We start from the raw sequence: 24,155 nt of genomic DNA, 5'->3' as shown, positions 1-24,155 counted from the left end.
GACGTTCTCAAGTGATACAACGACTGCGCCGTGAATATGGGGACCCAAAAAGTGCATTGGTGTACATGGCTACCGTTGCTTCGACATCCGGGTGTCTCTTTTCTATTTCATAAGCGATCTTTTCCCACATGGCATGTTTCCTTGCTACATTCCGGTATTGCTCATCATCGGCAAGGTTCCATAAAACCAGGTGCTGATCTACCAGGTGTATTAGACAAAGAACAAAAGAGCTTGTCACATTGGCAACAGAGGGTGGCTTTTTTTTTTCTTTTTCGTTTCGTCCTCCCTGGCTCTGCGCGTCAGTCGTCAGATTCTGTGTCGCGCGAACAAACTATCCGTGTGGCTCTTTCTGACGGACGGAGCTGCCGAGCGCAGTGATGTTGCACAAGGCTCTTTCATATCTCGCCAAAAATGAGATAAAAACTTGCGCGCTTCATAGATTCTGCTGTACGATAAGCCCCGCCCGCGACCGAATGGTTGGATGATTGCGTGATTATGCTGATACCTCCTTCTCCTCCTTCAGTCGCTGCGCAGTCAGAAAAGGCGCTCGTGTGAACACACGGTAACAGTGCGCATCGTTTCCATCTTGCCACCTTTCGAAATTTATATCTATAAGGATCCACTTGGCTTGAGAAATGTCGAACCAAGGTCAATACCCTCGGGAAAGATAGGTCCATCACAGAAAAAGTACACATAACAATAAGAAACCCAAAGGTTACGACCCTGCCTGAACCTGAATGAAATCAGCCTTCATGAGAACATCTGATCCCTTCGGTCGCCAGACACCAAAGCCGTAGTCAGAGCAAAAATCCGTTCGATAGATCGTCCACAAAAAATTCGTGGAGGAACACGTTTTTTTTCTTAATTTTGTTCATTGCGCATCTTCGAAGACGCGTATTTCCTTCATCCCCAACGTGAAAGGGGGAAGTAGCACAGCGCTGCCTCATGCGTCGAAGATCAGCTTTAACTTGCAGAAACAAGACAAAAAACAAATGAATTGAACAAAAATATTGAAAGTTTATTAAGGCATTGCCTTAGGAGTCTGCTAATGCCCTCCTAAGGGAGTGCCCTTCAGCATACGCTATATTGCCAATGATTTTATCTCGGAAAAAGTGATAGATGTATTCTTAAAAGATATAGTCACATTTAGCTGGGACACCCTGTATAACATAGACATTGATGCCGTTCTTGGAGCTGCATAGGATGGGTGTTCCGTCCAAGAGAGTATGTCATTACAGTGAGAGAAATGAAGCAAGAAAAGAAAAGAAAACCGAAAAACAGCGGCGTGACTGAGCGGGTTAAGATGTTACGCTCATTTGTTGCTCATGTTTGTTACGCTCATACGCTGAAGGCTGGGAGGTGGTGGGTTCGAATCCTGTCACCGGCTGTGCTGTCTGACGTTTTCATTGGGTTTTCCCAAGACTTTCGAGACGAATGTCGGCGCAGTTCCCCTTGAAGTCGGCCCAGGACGCATATTTATCCCCCCTCTCCTCCCCGCTGTCCCCTCTCCATCTGTGCACATCTGTACGCCGCTCATAGCCACGGTTGCTTTGCGGTGCTAGCACGAAAAAAAGAAAAAAAAGAAAAGAAGAAGAGCAAAGAAGCAAGAACTCAGCTAAGGCTGCCTTGCGAAACACTGCTTGTTCACGGTTTTTAAGGTAGAATAGTTTTCACTGTTTGATTGATTCCCATTTTGTTATCTATCTGGACAGGGAATGAGAATCCTCAATGTTCTCTTGACAGCAGCTTACAGATTTTTAACCAAGTGTAAGCAAATGTTGAAATTACCTTCGATAAAATTAAATTAGAAAAGCTAAGCGGTGTAGTTTCGACGTAAACAAACGCTGTGCACTCCGTCAAGTGTCGGAGAGGCAAATATTGATATTATGTACCGTTTGCTGCAATATTTTTAAATGAACGCTATTTATTGTTCAGAAGAGTGAGTGTTTACGAAAGCAGCAGAAAGATTTTGGGTAGGCTGAGAGAATGTCACGTTCAAGAACACGTTCCTCAACAAATACTTGTTGCTCACGTTAACGCTGTAGTAATGGCAGCAAATGCATACTGCCTCCTCTGAGGCTCCTCAGGTAAGTAAATGAAATGAAAAGAAATGAAACATCTGCTTATAACCTGCAGTACAGTGGCTGATACGTTGGAGGGCGGGGACGGCGAACGCCCTCCACTTTCAGTCCGTCAGTTTATTCATTGGGTTTCCCTCTTTCCCCTCTCCGAATACGCCCTTCGACAAAGAGGCTGGCCCCCCGAACTCCGGGTCTGAATTCGGCACTGGTGTAGTGCCCGATTAGTTGTACTGAGACCGTGCATCCTACCTCTTTATAAGTTTCTCGAGCAAATATTTTTTCTTCAATAAATTAAGTTAGGAAAATATTAAAACACTGTCCACACTTTCTCCTGTTCCACTCGTCATCTTGAATATTAGTGCGTTCAGCAACACTGAACGAATTATAGGTTTCAGGAGATGCACTAGGAATCTCGAGCACGTCGAATGAGAACGATTCAACGTTGGTAGTCGCCTAGTAATCCAGAGAACGGGAGCAATGGAAAGATGTCGTCCGTTTCACTGTTCTAATATCCAGAAAACTAGTTTCACTCACGTTCCACCCGCGAGCGAGTTGAAGCTAGCAGTGTGGCCAGCTCCAAACATGTTGACTACAAAAGGGTACCGGAGAGAGTTGTTAGCATCATCGCTCTTGAGTTTAGATCGCGCTATATCCTCCTTCCGCATGTCTTGTACAAAATATACGTTTAGTGTTGAGAAATAAGCTAAAAGTTGACATTGCATGCACTGGAAACGTACATCAGAATTCCTCACTTACCGAATGATCTTCCGTCGTAGTTTGGCTGTTTGATTTGGTTTCCCGGGTGCGGCATTACAAAACTGACGATGCTTTTCACGCATTCTCTAATACCCATTTGGGTACTCTTAAGGGTCGACGGTGTGGACTGGGTAGCCGTCAGCCATTCGCTGTGGAACTCTCCTTCGTTATCCAAGCCATACGGGATCTCGTGAGCGTTCTCCCAGTCACGAACCAGAAAGAGCAAGGTATCTAAAGCAAACACCTTCGGGGCATCCTTACAGTCTTGCTCTCCCTTGAGCACGCGGGCGCAGCTGACAAAGAACTGCAAAGAGAAAGAGTAGTGTACACCTAGAAAGTCTATCTACAACTACTAACTTTTTAAATTATTTTCCCCGAGTAAAATCAAGTTACTAAATCACAACTTGGCTACGTGACGCCACCCGCTTCAAAGAAACAGGACGGTTGGCTTGTCATGTTTTCAGTACCATCATTGCGAATAAAATTGTTGTGTACCATGTATCACTTGAGCAGGTATGACTGTTCCGGCAAGCGCGACATAACAAATGGGCGACGAGGATGGGATGGGATATTCCTTTATCGGGCACTCTGGGTCTTATCGGGTACAGCATGATTTTAGATGGCTACTGTGATAGCCGCAATGTGGCTTACGTCGACGCGTCCTTTAAAAGAAAAGGAATTCGTAGAATAAAGTTGTTGTGTATCATCTATCACCTCGGGAGGTATGATTGACATAAGGGTGGGCAGGCAAGGGGGCTGGTGAAGGTTCAACCGGCACAATCATGCCTTCGATGGTAGCATAGCTTGCACTTTGCGGGAACGAGTGGACTCACGAAGAATTAGAGAGAACGAGGGTCGCCCTGCCTACTTTTTCGAACGTCCACTCGTTCCCTCAAGCTCAAGCTATGTTACCATCGGTGGCACGATTGTTCCGGCAACCACGACATAACAAATTGGCGAGAAGCGTCAAGCACGAACAGCCAATGGAATGAGCGTCTTCATTCTCCATCTTCTGCGGTGTTCTTCCATTACCTGGTGAGCCAGAGACTCCCTCGGCACTATGGCGAAGAGTCTTCTTGAACTACCTCACAGCTGTTGCAACGTTTACACCGGGATGGACACTGTTACTCCATTGTCTAGGCACGGAGGGACAACACACCTTGCAAGCTTTGGGTGCGATGTCCGTTCAGACTGAGACCGGTGACAAGGCACCTGATTCGTTGGACCACACCTCAAGCATCCTTGACAAGAGATTCAACAGTGTATCCAACACTGCATTGTCCTACGACATCAATTCCGCGCGAGACAACAGCGAACGGATGAAACTAGAAACTAGACAAACATTTTTATAGGTGAACTGAGGTGTCTCGCGTCGAAGTGCAACTACAGAATATTTCAGGCTGTATCATCAAGCTATCACGCTATAAGCTATCAACCTATAGCTATAAGCTATCAGGTTATCAAGCTATAAAAGACCAGCTGCTGGAATGCACATGGGTTCCAGTACTACGTGAACGACTTCTATTGAAGAGTCGTCGTATTTCACTGGATAAAGCAGGTAGGTCATTCCAGGCCAAATCACCCAAAGGTCGTGCTCGACCCCCCTCAGTTTTGATTCCAAAAATTGTCGTGCACTCCTTACTGCAAATAAAGCTATTTTCCCTAGTTTTATGGCAATATATTGAACCGCTGTCGATTTAGGTTAGTGTCAAAGTTCGTCAGAATCGCGAAAATCATTATACAAAAGAAGTTACCTAGTGAGCAGGGTTTTGCGTCTAGGTGGACTTTAGTGACATAGAACGAAAGAGCGTGTCCCTAACATTCCGCCAATATCACGTCCTTCCCTCGTATTCCATTTTCGGCCAGCGAAGCAGGGCTGCTTTTTGGCGGTATTTATTACAACATTGCGCCTTGCTAAGGGCACTTTTCGCACGAGCTGGAAAAGCAAAAAAAAATTCAGCGTGTTCCGGATCTTCCATACTTCAAATTCGTACGTTTTGAAGGCCGAGCACATAATACTTTTTTCCTACATTTAATCCGAAATGTCGTACCCTTGGCAAAGTTTGCTGTTTTCAAGGCCATTTTTTGAAAATGAAGCGGTCGGTGGAGAAAAATCTAAATAGATGGAGATGACAGATCAATATCCATGCTAACGCTAAAAAAAATTGAGAAGGTACTTTTTGATAAGGGCGAGAAAATATTTTTTATGTCCCACATGGTTACGCGAGGGCAGCACGAGACGGCGCCCAGATTTCACAAGTCTCGCGTTTGCGGCCGGATATGAGCATGCCCCTTTTTCCCAGCCCTTTTGTTATTAAACTGCGTAGTTTTGATTGTTATCAGTGCATCAGTATGTTTGTTAGTAGGTGTTTCTCAGAGTATTTCATTCGCGGCGTTTTGAAGTGGTGTTCAGGAAAACCGACAGTGATGCTTTCACACTCACAAGGAATATTATGAGCAAATCGTGCTATCACTTCAAATGTTCGTTTCCTATGATTAATAGCAACGCAGTTAACATTATAAGCGGATGGGTTTTGCTGTATTGTAGCGTCCAAAACGTAAAGCATAGTGGCCGGTAGCGCTCGCACATCCATGCAACATTTAATTCATTAACTTGAAATCACCCCAAACTTCGGACTCTCAGTAACTTCAAATCGGCTTAAGAGAGGGCTCATCCGCGGCTCAGCTGATTATGGTCGTCTTCCTCACATGTGATGCATGCCGGGTTACCAAAAAGTTTGTTATTGCTCCATGTTTCTTGCTGAAGTCGTTGGTGCTGAATAATGGCCGAAATAGGAACTTCAGGAGGCACTTCTGGGTCCCCACAATTCCTTAGGTACTCTTGACGAACCCCCCAGTCGCTGTTTGTTTTCGATTTGGTTTTCTAAAGGTTACACTTCATGTATATCTCACTAAACTAAGTGACTCGCACTACGTGCCAGTGAATAATGTGACGAATGCTCACGACTAATGCAAATACGCGCGTGCAAATTGAAGGACTGCGCTATGAAATTTTATTCCTTCTTAGCGCCGCGAATCAACTGTGGCTATGAGCAGCGTCAGACGTGAACAGACGGTGATGGTACAGCAGGACGGAGTGGGGGGCAGGGGGTTAGTATGCGTCCTGGGCCGACTTCAGGGGGAACTGTGTCGACATTCGTCTGAAAAGTCTTCGGAAAACCCAGGGAAAAACTCGGACAGCACTGCCGATGACAAGATTCGACGCTGCGTCACCTCCCAGTCTCGGCGTGGAAAGCGATCATCTTAACCACTATGCCACGGGAGTTGGTGGCATGAAGCTCCATGAGACGCGGAGAGACTTCATTCGGAGCAGCGTTCAAGACCTATATGTTTGTCGTACAAAGGAAGTTGTAGTGGCCATTTTTCATGAGATACCTTACCAATAGTCCTCTTTGCTTTTTAACTATAGTTTTGCTTTTAAGAGAAAATATGAAATAACAATGAAACATTTGTGCGTTCATTTATATGCGTATTTTTTGTTCTTGCTGCAAACTGTTACAATCGCGAAAATCAAATATATAAACTGTCTGAATTGTAAATAATCATTCCAGCCTGCTGGGTTGAGCTTCAGCAGCCAGCTCTTCAGTGTGGATAGATTAGCAAGTACCACATGAACATCTCGGGCTAGTACGTGGTACCAGCCCGCATAGATGAGATGCAAATAATGCATGTTCTTGCCCTCCATAACCGATCAAAAAACTTCACCACCCGAAAAAACATACGCCGAACCAAGCGTCACGACCCACCCGTGCGCCCCTCAGCGTAACTACGTGTAGACGGGACGCGATATAAAAAAATATTTTCTCGCCCTCACCAAAAAGGGCCTGCTCAATTTTTTTATATGCTTTTGCATAGATATTGATCTGTAGTATCTATCTATTTGCATTTCTGTCGGCCGACAGCTTCATTTTCAAAAATGGCGTTGAAAACGGCCAAATTTGAAAAAAGTACGACATTTGGGATTAAATGTAGCAAAAAGTATTATGGGCCCCGCCTTTAAAACGTGTGATTTTGAAGTGTGAAAGGTCCAGAACACGCTGAATTTTTTTGGCTCTTGCAGCCCGTGTGACAAGTCCCGTTAGCAAGGCACAAAGTTGTAAGGAATACCGCCAAAACGCAGCTCTGTTTCGCGGGCCGAAAATGGAACACAAGGGAAGAACTTGATATTAGCATAATGTTATGGCAACGCTTTTTCATTCTATGTCACTAACATCCACCTAGACGCAAAACCCTGTTGGATACGTCCCTTTTTTCGCAACATGATTTTCGCGATCCTGACGAACTTTGACACCGCCTAAATCGACAGCGGTTCAACACAGTGCCGTAAAACTCGGGAAAATGTCTTTATTTGCAGTAAGGAGTGCATGATAATTTTGGTAACCAAAACTGGGGGAGTGTCGAGCGCTACCTTTGGGTGATTTGGCATGGAATGACCCAGTTGAAATGACTAGCCTCCGAAGTCCGGCGAAGGGCTGATTGGCCTGATCCAAATCCCATTGCCCAAAACGGTAATCGAGTCTTTCAAATCCACCAACCACATTCGTTTGTTTCTTTTTGAAAGAGGTGCCTCAGGACTCCGCCAAGAGCCTGATTGGCCTGATCCAAATCCCATTGCCCAAAACGGGTAATCGGGTCTTTGAAATCCACCAACCACATTCGTTTGTTTCTTTTTGAAAGAGGTGCCTCAGGACTCCGCCAAAGGCCTGATTGGCCTGATCCAAATCCCATTGCCCAAAACGGGTAATCGAGTCTTTCAAATCCACCAACCACATTCGTTTGTTTCTTTTTGAAAGAGGTGCCTCAGGACTCCGCCAAGAGCCTGATTGGCCTGATCCAAATCCCATTGCCCAAAACGGGTAATCGAGTCTTTCAAATCCACCAACCACATTCGTTTGTTTCTTTTTGAAAGAGGTGCCTCAGGACTCCGCCAAAGGCCTGATTGGCCTGATCCAAATCCCATTGCCCAAAACGGGTAATCGAGTCTTTCAAATCCACCAACCACATTCGTTTGTTTCTTTTTGAAAGAGGTGCCTCCGGACTCCGCCAAGGGCCTGATTGGCCTGATCCAAATCCCATTGCCCAAAACGGGTAATCGAGTTTTTCAAATCCACCAACCACATTGGTTTTTTTCTTTTTGAAAGAGGTGACTCAGGACTCCGCCAAAGGCCTGATTACCTGATCCAAATCCCATTGCCCAAAACGGCTAATCGAGTTTTTCAAATCCACCACCCACATTTGTTTGTTTCTTTTTGAAAGAGGTGCCTCAGGACTCCGCCAAAGGCCTGATTGGCCTGATCCAAATCCCATTGCCCAAAACAGGTAATCGAGTCTTTCAAATCCACCAACCACATTCGTTTGTTTCTTTTTGAAAGAGGTGCTTCATGACTCTGCCAAAGGCCTGATTGGCCTGATCCAAATCCCATTGCCCAAAACAGGTAATCGAGCCTTTCAAATCCACCAACCACATTCGTTTGTTTCGTTTTGAAAGAGGTGCCTCAGGACTCCGCCAAAGGCAGATTTGCCTGATCCAAATCCCATTGCCCAAAACGGCTAATCGAGTTTTTCAAATCCACCAACCACATTTGTTTGTTTCTTTTTGAAAGAGGTGCCTCAGGACTCCGCCAAAGGCATGATTGGCCTGATTCAAATCCCATTGCCCAAAACGGCTAATCACGTTTTTCAAATCCACCAACCACATTCGTTTGTTTCTTTTTGAAAGAGGTGCCTCCGGACTCCGCCAAAGGCCTGATTGGCCTGATCCAAATCAAATTGCCCAAAACGGGTAATCGAGTTTACAAATCCACCAACCACATTCGTTTGTTTCTTTTTGAAAGAGGTGCCTCAGGACTCCGCCAAAGGCCTGATTGGCCTGATCCAAATCCCATTGCCCAAAACGGCTAATCGAGTTTTTCAAATCCACCAACCACATTTGTTTGTTTCTTTTTGAAAGAGGTGCCTCAGGACTCTGCCAAAGGCCTGATTGGCCTGATGCAGATCCCATTGCCCAAAACGGGTAATCGAGTCTTTCAAATCCACCAACCACATTCGTTTGTTTCTTTTTGAAAGAGGTGCCTCAGGACTCTGCCAAAGACCTGATTGGCCTGATCCAAATTTCATTGCCCAAAACGGGTAATCGAGTCTTTCAAATCGACCAACCACATTCGTTTGTTTCTTTTTGAAAGAGGTGCCTCAGGACTCCGCCGAAGGCCTGATTTAGTCTGATCCAAATCCCATTGTTCAAAACGGGTAATCGAGTCTTGCAACTCAACCAACAACGTTCGTTTGTTTGTTTTTGAAAGTGGCGCCTCCGGAGTCCGCCGAAGGCCTGATTTAGTCTGATCCAAATCCCATTGTCCAAAACGGGTAATCGAGTCTTGCAACTCAACCAACCACGTTCGTTTGCTTCTTTTTGAAAGAGGCGCCTCCGGAGTTCGCCGAAGGCCTGATTGGCCTGATCCAAATTCCATTGCCCAAAACGGGTAATCGAGTCTTTCAAATCCACCAACCACATTCGTTTGTTTCTTTTTGAAAGAGGTGCCTCAGGACTCCGCCGAAGGCCTGATTTAGTCTGATCCAAATCCCATTGTTCAAAACGGGTAATCGAGTTTTGCAACTCAACCAACAACGTCCGTTTGTTTGTTTTTGAAAAGGTGCCTCCGGACTCCGCCAAGGGCCTCATTGGCCTGATCCAAATCCCATTGCCCAAAACGGCTACTCGAGTTTTTTCAAATCCACCAACCACATTCCTTTGTTTCTTTTTGAAAGAGGTGCCCCAGGGCTCCGCCAAAGGCCTGATTGGCCTGATCCCAATTCCATTGCCCAAAACGGGTAATCGAGTCTTGCAACTCAACCAACAACATTCGTTTGTTTGTTTTTGAAAGTGGCGCCTGCGGAGTCCGCCGAAGGCCTGATTTAGTCCGATCCAAATCCCATTGTCCAAAACGGGTAATCGAGTCTTGCAACCCAACCAACCACGTTCGTTTGCTTCTTTTTGAAAGAGGTGCTTCCGGACTCCGCCAAAGGCATGATTGGCCTGATCCAAATCCCATTGCCCAAAACGGGTAATCGAGTTTACAAATCCACCAACCACATTCGTTTGTTTCTTTTTGAAACAGGTGCCTCAGGACTCCGCCAAAGACCTGATTGGCCTGATCCAAATCCCATTGCCCAAACCGGCTAATCGAGTCTTTCAAATCCACCAACCACATTCGTTTGTTTCTTTTTGAAAGAGGTGCCTCAGGACTCCGCCGAAGGCCTGATTTAGTCTGATCCAAATCCCATTGTTCAAAATGGGTAATCGAGTCTTTCAAATCCACCAACCACATTCGTTTGTTTCTTTTTGAAAGAGGTGCCTCAGGACTCCGCCTAAGGCCTGATTGGCCTGATCGAAATCCCATTGCCCAAAACGGGTCATCGAGTTTACAAATCCACCAACCACAATCATTTGTTTCTTTTTGAAAGAGGTGCCTCAGGACTCCGCCAAAGGCCTGATTGGCCTGATCCAAATCCCATTGCCCAAAACGGCTAATCGAGTCTTTCAAATCCACCAACCACATTCGTTTGTTTCTTTTTGAAAGAGGTGCCTCAGGACTCCGCCTAAGGCCTGATTGGCCTGATCGAAATCCCATTGCCCAAAACGGGTCATCGAGTTTACAAATCCACCAACCACATTCATTTGTTTCTTTTTGAAAGAGGTGCCTCAGGACTCCGCCAAAGGCCTGATTGGCCTGATCCAAATCCCATTGCCCAAAACGGCTAATCGAGTCTTTCAAATCCACCAACCACATTCGTTTGTTTCTTTTTGAAAGAGGTGCCTCAGGACTCCGCCGAAGGCCTGATTTAGTCTGATCCAAATCCCATTGTTCAAAACGGGTAATCGAGTCTTTCAAATCCACCAACCACATTCGTTTGTTTCTTTTTGAAAGAGGTGCCTCAGGACTCCGCCTAAGGCCTGATTGGCCTGATCGAAATCCCATTGCCCAAAACGGGTCATCGAGTTTACAAATCCACCAACCACATTCATTTGTTTCTTTTTGAAAGAGGTGCCTCAGGACTCCGCCAAAGGCCTGATTGGCCTGATCCAAATCTCATTGCCCAAAACGGCTAATCGAGTTTTTTAAATCCACCAACCACATTTGTTTGTTTCTTTTTGAAAGAGGTGCCACAGGACTCCGCCAAAGGCATGATTGGCCTGATTCAAATCCCATTGGCCAAAATGGCTAATCACGTTTTTCAAATCCACCAACCACATTCGTTTGTTTCTTTTTGAAAGAGGTGCCTCCGGACTCCGCCAAAGGCCTGATTGGCCTGATCCAAATCCCATTGCCCAAAACGAGTAATCGAGCCTTTGAAATCCACCAACCACATTCGTTTGTTTCTTTTTGAAAGAGGTTCTTCAGGACTCCGCCAAAGGCCTGATTGGCCTGATGCGAATCCCATTGCCCAAAACGGGTAATCGAGTCTTTCAAATCCACCAACCACATTCGTTTGTTTCTTTTTGAAAGAGGTGCCTCCGGACTCCGCCAAGGGCCTGATTGGCCTGATCCAAATCCCATTGCCCAAAACGGGTAATCGAGTTTTTCAAATCCACCAACCACATTGGTTTGTTTCTTTTTGAAAGAGGTGACTCAGGACTCCGCCAAAGGCCTGATTTGCCTGATCCAAATCCCATTGCCCAAAACGGCTAATCGAGTTTTTCAAATCCACCAACCACATTTGTTTGTTTGTTTTTGAAAGAGGTGCCTCAGGACTCCGCCAAAGGCATGATTGGCCTGATTCAAATCCCATTGCCCAAAACGGCTAATCACGTTTTTCAAATCCACCAACCACATTCGTTTGTTTCTTTTTGAAAGAGGTGCCTCCGGACTCCGCCAAATGCCTGATTGGCCTGATCCAAATCCCATTGCCCAAAACAGGTAATCGAGTCTTTCAAATCCACCAACCACATTCGTTTGTTTCTTTTTGAAAGAGGTGCTTCATGACTCTGCCAAAGGCCTGATTGGCCTGATCCAAATCCCATTGCCCAAAACGGCTAATCGAGTTTTTCAAATCCACCAACCACATTCCTTTGTTTCTTTTTGAAAGAGGTGCCTCAGGACTCCGCTAAAGGCCTGATTGGCCTGATCCAAATTCTATTGCCCAAAACGGGTAATCGAGTCTTTCAAATCCACCAACCACATTCGTTAGTTTCTTTTTGAAAGAGGTGCCTCAGGACTCCGCCAAAGGCCTGATTTGCCTGATCCAAATCCCATTGCCCAAAACGGCTAATCGAGTTTTTCAAATCCACCAACCACATTTGTTTGTTTCTTTTTGAAAGAGGTGCCTCAGGACTCCGCCAAAGGCATGATTGGCCTGATTCAAATCCCATTGCCGAAAACGGCTAATCACGTTTTTCAAATCCACCAACCACATTCGTTTGTTTCTTTTTGAAAGAGGTGCCTCCGGACTCCGCCAAAGGCCTGATTGGCCTGATCCAAATCAAATTGCCCAAAACGGGTAATCGAGTTTACAAATCCACCAACCACATTCGTTTGTTTCTTTTTGAAAGAGGTGCCTCAGGGCTCCGCCAAAGGCCTGATTGGCCTGATCCAAATCCCATTGCCCAAAACGGCTAATCGAGTTTTTCAAATCCACCAACCACATTTGTTTGTTTCTTTTTGAAAGAGGTGCCTCACGACTCCGCCAAAGGCATGATTGGCCTGACTCAAATCCCATTGGCCAAAACGGCTAATCACGTTTTTCAAATCCACCAACCACATTCGTTTGTTTCTTTTTGAAAGAGGTGCCTCCGGACTCCGCCAAAGGCCTGATTGGCCTGATCCAGATCCCATTGCCCAAAACGGGTAATCGAGTCTTTCAAATCCACCAACCACATTCGTTTGTTTCTTTTTGAGAGAGGTGCCTCAGGACTCCGCCAAAGACCTGATTGGCCGGATCCAAATCCCATTGCCCAAAACGGCTAATCGAGTCTTTCAATTCCACCAACCACATTCGTTTGTTTCTTTTTGAAAGAGGTGCCTCAGGACTCCGCCGAAGGTCTGATTTAGTCTGATCCAAATCCCATTGTTCAAAACGGATAATCGAGTCTTTCAAATTCACCAACCACATTCGTTTGTTTCTTTTTGAAAGAGGTGCCTCAGGACTCCGCCTAAGGCCTGATTGGCCTGATTCAAATCCCATTGCCCAAAACGGCTAATCGAGTTTTGCAAATCCACCAACCACATTCGTTTGTTTCTTTTTGAAAGAGGTGCCCCAGGACTCCGCCAAAGGCCTGATTGGCCTGATCCAAATTTCATATCCCAAAACGGGTAATCGAGTCTTTCAAATCGACCAACCACATTCGTTTGTTTCTTTTTGAAAGAGGTGCCTCAGGACTCCGCCGAAGGCGTGATTTAGTCTGATCCAAATCCCATTGTTCAAAACGGATAATCAAGCCTTGCAACTCAACCAACAACGTTCGTTTGTTTGTTTTTGAAAGTGGCGCCTCCGGAGTCCGCCGAAGGCCTGATTTAGTCTGATCCAAATCCCATTGTTCAAAACGGGTAATCGAGTCTTGCAACTCAACCAACAACGTCCGTTTGTGTGTTTTTGAAAAGGTGCCTCCGGACTCCGCCAACGGCCTCATTGGCCTGATCCAAATCCCATTGCCCAAAACGGCTACTCGAGTTTTTTCAAATCCACCAACCACATTCCTTTGTTTCTTTTTGAAAGAGGTGCCCCAGGACTCCGCCAAAGGCCTGATTGGCCTGATCCAAATTCCATTGCCCAAAACGGGTAATCGAGTCTTGCAACTCAACCAACAACGTTCGTTTGTTTGTTTTTGAAAGTGGCGACTGCGGGGTCCACCGAAGGCCTGATTTAGTCTGATCCAAATCCCATTGTCCAAAACGGGTAATCGAGTCTTGCAACTCAACCAACCACGTTCGTTTGCTTCTTTTTGAAAGAGGCGCCTCCGGAGTCCGCCGAAGGCCTGAGTTAGTCTGATCCAAATCCCATTGTCCAAATCGGGTAATCGAGTCTTTCAAATCCACCAACCACATTCGTTTGTTTCTTTTTGAAAGAGGTGCCTCAGGACTCCGCCAAAGACCTGATTGGCCTGATCCAAATCCCATTGCTCAAAACGGCTAATCGAGTCCTTCAAATCCACCAACCACATTCGTTTGTTTCTTTTTGAAAGAGGTGCCTCAGGACTCCGCCGAAGGCCTGATTTAGTCTGATCCAAATCCCATTGTTCAAAACGGGTAATCGAGTCTTGCAACTCAACCAACAACGTCCGTTTGTTTGTTTTTGAAAAGGTGCCTTCGGACTCCGCCAAGGGCCTCATTGGCCTGATCCAAATCCCATTGCCCAAAACGGCTACTCGAGTTTTTTCAAATCCACCAACCACATTCCTTTGTTTCTTTTTGAAAGAGGTGCCCCAGGACTCCGCCAAAGGCCTGATTGGCCTGATCCAAATTCCATTGCCCGAAACGGGTAATCGAGTCTTGCAACTCAACCAACAACGTTCGTTTGTTTGTTTTTGAAAGTGGCACCTGCGGAGTCCGCCGAAGGCCTGATTTAGTCTGATCCAAATCCCATTGTTCAAAATGGGTAATCGAGTCTTGCAACTCAACCAACCACGTTCGTTTGCTTCTTTTTGAAAGAGGCGCCTCCGGAGTCCGCCGAAGGCCTGATTTAGTCTGATCCAAGTCCCATTGTCCAAATCGGGTAATCCAGTCTTGCAACTCAACCAACCACGTTCGTTTATTTCTTTTTGAAAGAGGTGCCTCCGGACTCCGCCAAAATCCTGATTGGCCTGATCCAAATCCCATTGCCCAAAACGGCTAATCGAGTTTACAAATCCACCAACCACATTCGTTTGTTTCTTTTTGAAAGAGGTGCCTCAGGACTCCGCCAAAGACCTGATTGGCCTGATCCAAATCCCATTGCCCAAAACGGCTAATCGAGTCTTTCAAATCCACCAACCACATTCGTTTGTTTCTTTTTGAAAGAGGTGCCTCAGGACTCCGCCGAAGGCCTGATTTAGTCTGATCCAAATCCCATTGTTCAAAACGGGTAATCGAGTCTTTCAAATCCACCAACCACATTCGTTTGTTTCTTTTTGAAAGAGGTGCCTCAGGACTCCGCCTAAGGCCTGATTGGCCTGATTCAAATCCCATTGCCCAAAACGGCTAATCGAGTTTTGCAAATCCACCAACCACATTCGTTTGTTTCTTTTTGAAAGAGATGCCCCAGGACTCCGCCAAAGGCCTGATTGGCCTGATCCAAATTTCATTGCCCAAAACGGGTAATCGAGTCTTTCAAATCGACCAACCACATTCATTTGTTTCTTTTTGAAAGAGGTGCCTCAGGACTCCGCCGAAGGCCTGATTTAGTCTGATCCAAATCCCATTGTTCAAAACGGGTAATCGAGTCTTGCAACTCAACCAACAACGTTCGTTTGTTTGTTTTTGAAAGTGGCGCCTCCGGAGTCCGCCGAAGGCCTGATTTAGTCTGATCCAAATCCCATTGTCCAAAACGGGTAATCGAGTCTTGCAACTCAACCAACCACGTTCGTTTGCTTCTTTTTGAAAGAGGCGCCTCCGGAGTTCGCCGAAGGCCTGATTGGCCTGATCCAAATTCCATTGCCCAAAACGGGTAATCGAGTCTTTCAAATCCACCAACCACATTCGTTTGTTTCTTTTTGAAAGAGGTGCCTCAGGACTCCACCGAAGGCCTGATTTAGTCTGATCCAAATCCCATTGCCCAAATCGGGTAATCGAGTCTTTCAAATCCACCAACTATGTTCGTTTGATTCGTTTTGAAAGAGGCGCTTCCGGAGTCCGCCAAAGGCCTGATTGGCCTGATCCAAATCCCCTTGGCCAAATCGGGTAATCGAGTCTTTCAAATCCACCAACTATGTTCGTTTGATTCTTTTTGAGAGAGGTGCTTCCGGAGTCCGCCAAAGGCCTCATTGGCCTGATCACAATTCCATTGCCCAAATCGGGTAATCAAGTGTTTAAAATCCACCAACTATGTTCATTTCATTCTTTTTGAAAGAGGCGCTTCCGGAGTCCGCCGAACACCTGAATGGCTTGACCCAAATCCCATTGCCCAAAAAGGCAAATCGAGTCTTTCAAATCCATCAACCAAGTTCGTTTTTTTTTTTAAGAGCGACCTACGGAGTTTCCCGAAGACCTGATTGCCTGCTCCAAATCCCACTGCCTAAAACGGCTAATCGAGTCTTCCAAATCCACCAACCACGTTCGTTTGCTTCTTTTGGAAAGCGGCGCATCCGCAGACCGCCGAAGGCCTGGTTGGCCTGAGCCAAATCCGATTGCCCATAACGGCTAATCCAGTTTTTCAAGTCCACCAACCAAGTTCGTTTGCTTCTTTTGGGAAGAGGCGCATCCGGAATCCGCCGAAGGCCTGATTGGCCGGATCCAAATCCCATTGCCCAAAACGGGTAATCGAGCCATTCAAATCCACCAACCACGTTCGTTTGCTGCTTTATCAAAGAGGCGCCTACGGAGTCTTCCGAAGGCCTGATTGGCCTGCTCCAAATCCGATTGCCCAAAATGGCTAATCGAGTCTTTCAAGTCCACCAACCAAGTTCGTTTGCTTCTTTTGGAAAGAGGCGCATCCGGAGTCCGCCAAAGGCCTGGTTGGCCTGACCCAAATCCGATTGCCCAAAACGGCTAATCGAGTCTTTCAAGTCCACCAACCACGTTCGTTTGCTTCTTTTGGAAAGAGGCGCATCCGGAGTCCGCCGAAGGCCTGGTTGGCCTGAGCCAAATCCGATTGCCCAAAACGGCTAATCCAGTCTTTCAAGTCCACCAACCAAGTTCGTTTGCTTCTTTTGGAAAGAGGCGCATCCGGAGTACGCCGAAGGCCTGGTTGGCCTGAGCCAAATCCGATTGCCCAAAACGGCTAATCGAGTCTTTCAAGTCCACCAACCAAGTTCGTTTGCTTCTTTTGGAAAGAGGCGCATCCGGAGTCCGCCATAGGCCTGGTTGGCCTGAGCCAAATCCGATTGCCCAAAACGGCTAATCCAGTCTTTCAAGTCCACCAACCAAGTTCGTTTGCTTCTTTTGGAAAGAGGCGCATCCGGAATCCGCCGAAGGCCTGATTGGCCTGATCCAAATCCCATTGCCCAAATCGGGTGATCGAGTCTTTCAAATCCACCAACCACATTCGTTTGTTTCTCTCTGAAAGAGGCGCCTCCGGAGCCCGCCGAAGGCCTGATTGGTCTCATCCAAATCCCATTGTCCAAAACATGTAATCGAGTCTTTCAAATCCACCAAACACATTCGTTTGCTTATTTTTGAAAGAGGCCCCTCTGCAATCCGCCGAAGGCCTGACTGGTCTGATCCAAATCCCATTCTCCAAAACATGGAATCGAGTCTTTCAAATCCACCAAACACGTTCGTTTGCTTATTTTTGAAAGAGGCCCCTCTGAAATCCGCCGAAGGCCTGATTGGTCTGATCAAATCCCATTGTCATAGACGGCAAATCGAGTCTCTCAACTACACCAACAACGTTTGTTTGCTGCTTTTTCAAAGAGGCGCCTCCGGAGTCCGCCGAAGGCCTGATTGGCCTGATCCAAATCCCATTGTCCAAAACATGTAATCTAGTCTTTCAAATCCACCAACCATGTTCGTTTGCTTCTTTTTCAAAGAGGCGCCTCCGGAGTCCGCCAAAGGCCTGATTGGTCTGATCCAAATCCCATTGTCCAAAACATGTAATCGAGTCTTTCAAATCCACCAACCATGTTCGTTTGCTTCTTTTTCAAAGAGGCGCCTCCGGAGTCCGCCGAAGGCCTGATTGGCCTGATCCAAATCCCTGTCCGAAACGGGTAATCGAGTCTTTCAAATCCACCAACCATGTTCGTTTGCTTCGTTTTGAAACAGGCATCTCCGAAGAGCGCCGAAGGCCTGATTGGTCGATCCAAATCCCATTGTCCGAAACGGGTAATCGAATCTTTGAAGTCCACCAACCACGTTCGTTTGCTTCTTTTTCAAAGAGGCGCCTCCGGAGTCCGCCGAAGGCCTGATTGGCCTGATCCAAATCCCTGTCCGAAACGGGTAATCGAGTCTTTCAAATCCACCAAACATGTTCGTTTGCTTCGTTTTGAAAGAGGCTTCTCCGAAGTCCGCCGAAGGCCTGATTGGTCGATCCAAATCCCATTGTCCGAAACGGGTAATCGAATATTTGAAGTCCACCAACCACGTTCGTTTGCTTCTTTTTGAAAGAGGCCCCTCCGGAGTCCGCCAAAGTCCTGATTGGTCTGATCCAAATCCCACTGCCCAAAATGGGTAATCCAGTCTTTCAACTCCACCAACCACGTTTGTTTGCTTCTTTTTGAAAGAGGCCCGTCCGGAGTTCGACAAAGACCTGATTGGTCTGATCCAAATCCCATTGTCCAAAACGGCTAATCGAGTCTTTCAACTCCACCAACCACGTTTGTTTACTTCTTTCTGAAAGAGGCCCCTCCGGTGTCCTTGAAGGCCTGATTGGTCGATCCAAATCCCATTGTCCAAAACGAGTAATCGAGTCTTTGAAGTCCACCAACCACGTTCGTGTGCTTCTTTTTGAAAGGGGCCCCTCCGGAGTCCGCCGAAGGCGTGATTGGCCCGATCCAAATCGTATTGCCCAAAACGGCTAATCGAGTCTTTCAAATCCACCAACACCGTTTCCGGTTCGTTCCGGTACCATGTTTCTTTGCTTCTTTTTAAAATCGGTATACTCCGGAAGCGCCGAGGGCCTGATTGGCCTGATGCGAATCCCAGTGCCCAAAACGACGAATCGAATCTTTCGAATCCATCAACCGTGTTTGTTTGTTTCTTTGTCTCGCTGTACCATGTATGTTGTTTCCTGAAGAAGTGCAGACTACTGTACGAAAGTGTTGTAACTAGAAATAATGCATGCTTCTAACCGGATAATTATCATCTTTTTTATCTAAAGACATAACAAAAAATATATGAAAATAATTACGCATTAAGTAATTAGCTAGAGACAAAAACATAATGCGGCCGAGTACGGCACAAAACTCTGTTAACCTTCATTGTTGGAGTTATCTTCGTCTACTTTTGAAATAGTTTAGTTCGGACTCTTCACTGGCAGCGGTACCTACAGTTCGAACTAGAGCCCTGCGCGGATGATATTTTGGCATCCGCGCACACGTTATCCGCGTCTGATTCGCATCCGCATCATACACAACTGTTTACCTCCGTATCCATCCGCTGAACAAAACGTACTGTCGGCACCGGATCAGCAAAATCCGCACGTTTCGACGGACGCGTAAACACCGCCGGAAGCATGTCGGTATAATTTCGGATGCCCGCATGCTCTCGCGGAAGGACTCACGACGGTAAGCATAGCAAAGTTAAACCTTTCGACAACCGTTAAACAAACGCGATATGAAGAGACTCATGGAGCGCGTGGAACGCCACTTGGCCGGTGCTCGCGTGGTTCGCGACGCTAGAATACCTCCTCTCGCGTCTTGGCCGTGCATGGCCAGTTCTCACTTGGCGACGCCCGACGCGGCGTCGCGAGCGGGTGGCGTAAGTAAACGCTCTTTTCCGGAGTCGAGAAAGGAGAGTCGAGCCAAAAAACTGCCATGCCGACCTTCTTTCACGACTTCGGCGAGAGCTGCCGAGAATGACAGCTGATGACAAATTAGTGGCACAGAAAGGCCACGCCTTCTGATTTTTCGTCTGCTTTGGATGACGGAATGCCACTGTGGTGGGAACATGAATCGTGCGCTGACTGTGCGGCGTAAATGCGGGTCTATTTCCGCTGGCCGCTCACGACGCCGCGTCGGGTGTCGACAAATGAGAACTGGCCCTCAAAGGTGAACCCGTGTATGCGCTCGCTGTGTGCGCGCAATACCAATAAGTTTCTGGTGGAAAAATTACTGCACGCGGTATGTCCGCATCCGATCCTCTGCTTTCGCATCAGCATCCGATCTGCACACCGCAGAAAGCGATAAACTTTCATCCGGATTCACAAGTATCTTGCGGACATCCGCGGAGATACGCTTCCATTCGCGGATGGTGCAGGGCTCTAGTTGGGACATTACGATGAATTCTACCGCGTCATCCCCTGCTCTTTCCGTACATTTAGCAACATAGAGAACCTGTTCACTTGAGTATTCGACTATTTCAAAAGTTTGGTGCAGTTCAGCTTGGACAACCCTTGCGAAATAGCGACACATCGACACATAGTAAACCTCGCAACTTTCACACAAACACACACACCATGTTTTGCGCTATTTGATCATTCTTCAAAAGATGTTTGCATCAAAGAAGACGTGTCGCACGGCCAGATGAATTCTTTTTTTTTTTTTTTTTGATTTCGTGTTAGCGCCGCGAAGCAACTGTGGCTATGAGCGGCGTACAGATATGGACAGATGGAGAGAGGACAGCAGGAAGGAGTGGGGGGACAGGGGGATTAGTATGCGTCCTGGGCCGACTTCAGGGGGAACTGTGCCGACATTCGTCTGGAAAGTCTTCGGAAAACCCAGGGAAAACCTCAGACAGCACAGCCGGCGGTAGGATTCGAACCCACCACCTCCCAGTCTACAGCACGACCTTGGTTACCACCAACGAGCGGACGCCTTAGCCCACTCGGCCATGCCGCTGGTCCAGATGAATTCATTAATAGGAACTTACCTGTAGGTTCTCTAGTAGACCTCGGTTCAGGGTTCTCATGACGTTGTAGATCATTGTTGAGCTCAAAAGCATGGCCAGTGAAAATAGGGTAGAGTTAGCTTCAATAGTGGACATGTTGTCATCAGTGCCCTCAGTGTCCATGAGGACGACTCCAACTCTCCCCCATCTTGGCGTGTCTATTTTGAAAACTTTTCCCCACAGCTCTATTCCAGTGGTGATCCTTTTCCGTCCGTTTTTCCAAGAAAACCCCCTAAGTGGAGTAGTAGCATCACCCCTCCAGCCTTCAGAACTCCGATGACGCTCGAGGTGTTCCAGGTACCTGCGTCAAGAAGGCGTCTGACAAGGCTATTCCCTGTTGAGAAGGTATAAATAACCCACCTGATGAAATAGCCAAGCAGGAAAGACTTTCCACAGCGGAATACACCGGCGATCGATACAACGACCACAGGCAGGTTTTCAACTTCGTTCCACATGCTATGCCCCAGCACATCGCTTTGAAATTCATATACGCTCCCTTCAGATTGTGCAGATTGTGAGGGCACGATAACCGGTACGGGCACCGCTGACAGCAACTATATAGGAATAAGATAATTACGTAATAAATTCACCTGCTCACCTAGTGCACATCAATACCGCTGACACTGAATGTGTTAAACGGCCATTTCAGTCAGCAAAACAACATTTAATTTACTGGGTATTGTGAATTAACTTCGCTGAAAGAAAAGGAGTACAAAACATGAAGCCGTAAATGATCATTATGCACATGCATGAATTTTGGAATGCGTTTAAGAGTGGACGACGTCATCATGTGCTATATCATCAGCCTGCTAGCAACACCGCAGGCTTCACCGGCTGCGTTTCCGATTTGCACGACGGCAGCAGCTGTGCTGAGGAGACGGGAAGTTTGAGATTTAAGAAGCAAAGACGATAGACGAGCGGAACATTGCGCCAATTGTGAGCAAGCATTTATATATATATATATATATATATATATATATATATTTACAATTCGATCGTGCACTCCCAGCCAAGTACAGCTGTTTCGTCCTACTTGGGACTCGTCAGCCTGGCGTAGGGAAGTGACACGATCTTGGGTTGGCGCTAACAGTGCGTCTCGGCGAGACGTCAATGTTCCACGGTGACGGTGCCACCTGTGGAGGCCGCAGTGCAAGCTAGCAAGTACATATACAAAGGGTAAATAGCCGAAGCTCTGTAGCTGCACGTTGAGCATATGTTTACAATTTGATCGTGCACTCCCAGCCAAGTACAGCTGTTTCGTCCTACTTGGGACTCGTCAGCCTGGCGTAAGGAAGTGACACGATCTTGGGTTGGCGCTAACAGTGCGTCTCGGCGAGACGTCAATGTTCCACGGTGACGGCGCCACCTGTGGAGGCCGCAGTGCAAGCTAGCAAGTACATATACAAAGGGTAAATAGCCGAAGCTCTGTAGCTGCACGTTGAGCACATGTTTACAATTTGATCGTGCACTCCCAGCAAAGTACAGCTGTTTCGTCCTACTTGGGACTCGTCAGCCTGGCGTAGGGAAGTGACACGATCTGGGATTGGCGCCGTCACCGTGGAACATTGACGTCTCGCCGAGACGCACTGTTAGCGCCAACCCAAGATCGTGTCACTTCCCTTGAAGAATTTTTCCTAGATGAAATCAGTTGCAATATGGTATATGCTGAAGGGCACTCCCTAGGAGGGCATTATCAGACTCCTAAGGCGATGTCTTAATTAACGTTCAATAATCAACTTTTTGATTATAAAAGCTACGAAGACGTTCCGATGAGAAAATCTGATCCCTTCGGTCACCTCATACCAAAACCGCTTTCAGAACAAAAATCCGTTGGATCATCGTCCGCAAAAAATTCGCGAAGGAACAGATTGAACGCCCGGTTGATTCAGCGCGAATTCAGCGAACGCAGGTTCGCGAACGCCCGGTCTAGAACGCTAGCAATGAGGGAGAGAGGTAAACGTTCGTTCCAGCACCGTATGCTGGTTATTTACGGTCCCGGTCAACAAAAACACCACACCACACAAACCACACCACACCACACAAATAAGCTGGATCATCTTAGGTGTAGAGCTACTTCCAATTTCAATTTCGAGATACGGATAAGACCAAGGTAGACTGCAATGTTTCGCAGAGCAGGCATGTGGCTCTTGTCGACGACACTTGCTCTTTGGGAGACGCAACTCAGTTGCGCTGCGCATGCGCAATGACGTCCCGTGTCGTTCTTTGCCGCCACCGCCTTGCCGTCTGCTCGCTTCGCGTGCTCGTGGGCTAGCAGATCGCGTTTTGCTTGAGGATACGATTTGTGGTAGTGGTGCAGGGGTTTCACTGAATATTTCGTTCAAGTTCCTCACTGGAGGCCCGTCGATGTTCACCATGTGAGGGGGGTGTTTCAGTAACTCCAGCGATTTGCATGATGAGTCCAAAAGATCAGGGCGTCTTTACAAAATTGTTCCATGGGTCGCTGTGTTACAACAGGTGCAACAGCCAGAAGTTCGCTTTTTCTCATTCTGCGCTGCGCTCTCCCAGTCCAGGCAACCGCAGTACCAGGTGAATGTAAACAACTTCCAAGAGACTCACTAGTGCAATTTCTGTAGCTGGTAAGTGCGCCTCATGCTCTGTTACACTAATAGGCACATATACAGGTTGTTCAAAATTAAGCTTTCACGAGCGCTATGCAAACACAGCGATGACAGGAAACCGGATGATAACTTTACGCTACTTGTGTTAGAAACAGGTGCTACTAATTATGTAGCACGCTTACTCACGGAACAGAGAAAAATAGCACCAGTTTTTTTTTCGCCTATTTATAAAGTGCTAGTGAAAGCTTAATTTTGAACACCCTGTACATTGGTGTTCAATGCACTTGTCTTGCAGGTGTTTCAACAAATGACTCGGTGCCATAAACCAGCAGACTGGCGCGTAATGTACACTCATACTTCCAAGTTCGATCGAGTTCGCGTACCCTGTTCGAAATTTCTTATTGGATCATCTCGTCTATTTTAACACCGAAGGCATTATATGAATAAGAAATATAGTGGTTCCGACAATACATTTATTTGTGCTGAATTATTCTTATTATATTGTACTTGTGTTTTTTTACTCAGAATTCTCATGCTGTTTTCTTCACTGGAGCAACAAAAAAACGAAACACATGAGAATTGTATGAAAACTGAGGACATTGCTTATTTTTACTGCAGTACAGTGCAGAGTGACAAAAAGTGGATTTCCACCTGTATCATCAGTAGTAACAGAGCAACCCAAGGAACAATTTTGTACAGACGCCTTCACCCTTTGAACCGAGCATGAAACTCGCCGACGTTGCTGATACGTTCCCTCACTTGGTGAACATCGACGGACGTCCGCGAGGAACTTGGACGGAATATTCAGCGAAAGAGCTTCACCGCTACCATAAGTCCATCCTCAAGGCAAACCGACGTCTGCTAGCGCATGCTTACGCGAAGCGAGCAGACTGCTAGACGGGGGCAAAGGACACGTGATGTCACTGCTAGCGCATGCGCAGCGCAACTGATTTTGCCCGCCCGAAGCCCAAGTGTCGACCACCGAATTCCGCGTCTTCTTTCAAAATAACGATGACGCTGTTGGCACCATGGTCGTAACAGTATGAGGT

At 46.8% G+C, this 24,155-nt stretch overlaps 1 protein-coding gene across 1 annotated transcript in view; it reads right to left on the bottom strand.

Moving 5' to 3' along the window:
- The window catches only part of LOC135379037 (atlastin-3-like), a 149,977-nt gene that overhangs the window by 97,504 nt on the left and 28,318 nt on the right, over positions 1-24,155 (bottom strand). The window contains exons 3-5 of the mRNA XM_064612282.1: positions 20,888-21,081; positions 20,510-20,828; positions 2,838-3,141 (exon numbers count right to left, since the gene is read on the bottom strand). Coding sequence (XP_064468352.1) covers positions 2,838-3,141; positions 20,510-20,828; positions 20,888-20,982 — 718 coding nt within the window. The 5' untranslated portion in view covers positions 20,983-21,081. The remainder of the gene's footprint in view (positions 1-2,837; positions 3,142-20,509; positions 20,829-20,887; positions 21,082-24,155) is intronic.

This window comes from Ornithodoros turicata, chromosome 1, assembly GCF_037126465.1.
Source record: "Ornithodoros turicata isolate Travis chromosome 1, ASM3712646v1, whole genome shotgun sequence".
NCBI lineage: Eukaryota > Metazoa > Arthropoda > Arachnida > Ixodida > Argasidae > Ornithodoros > Ornithodoros turicata.
The sequence above is the reverse complement of the archived record's forward strand: the minus strand, read 5'-3'. Positions and strand labels throughout refer to the sequence as shown.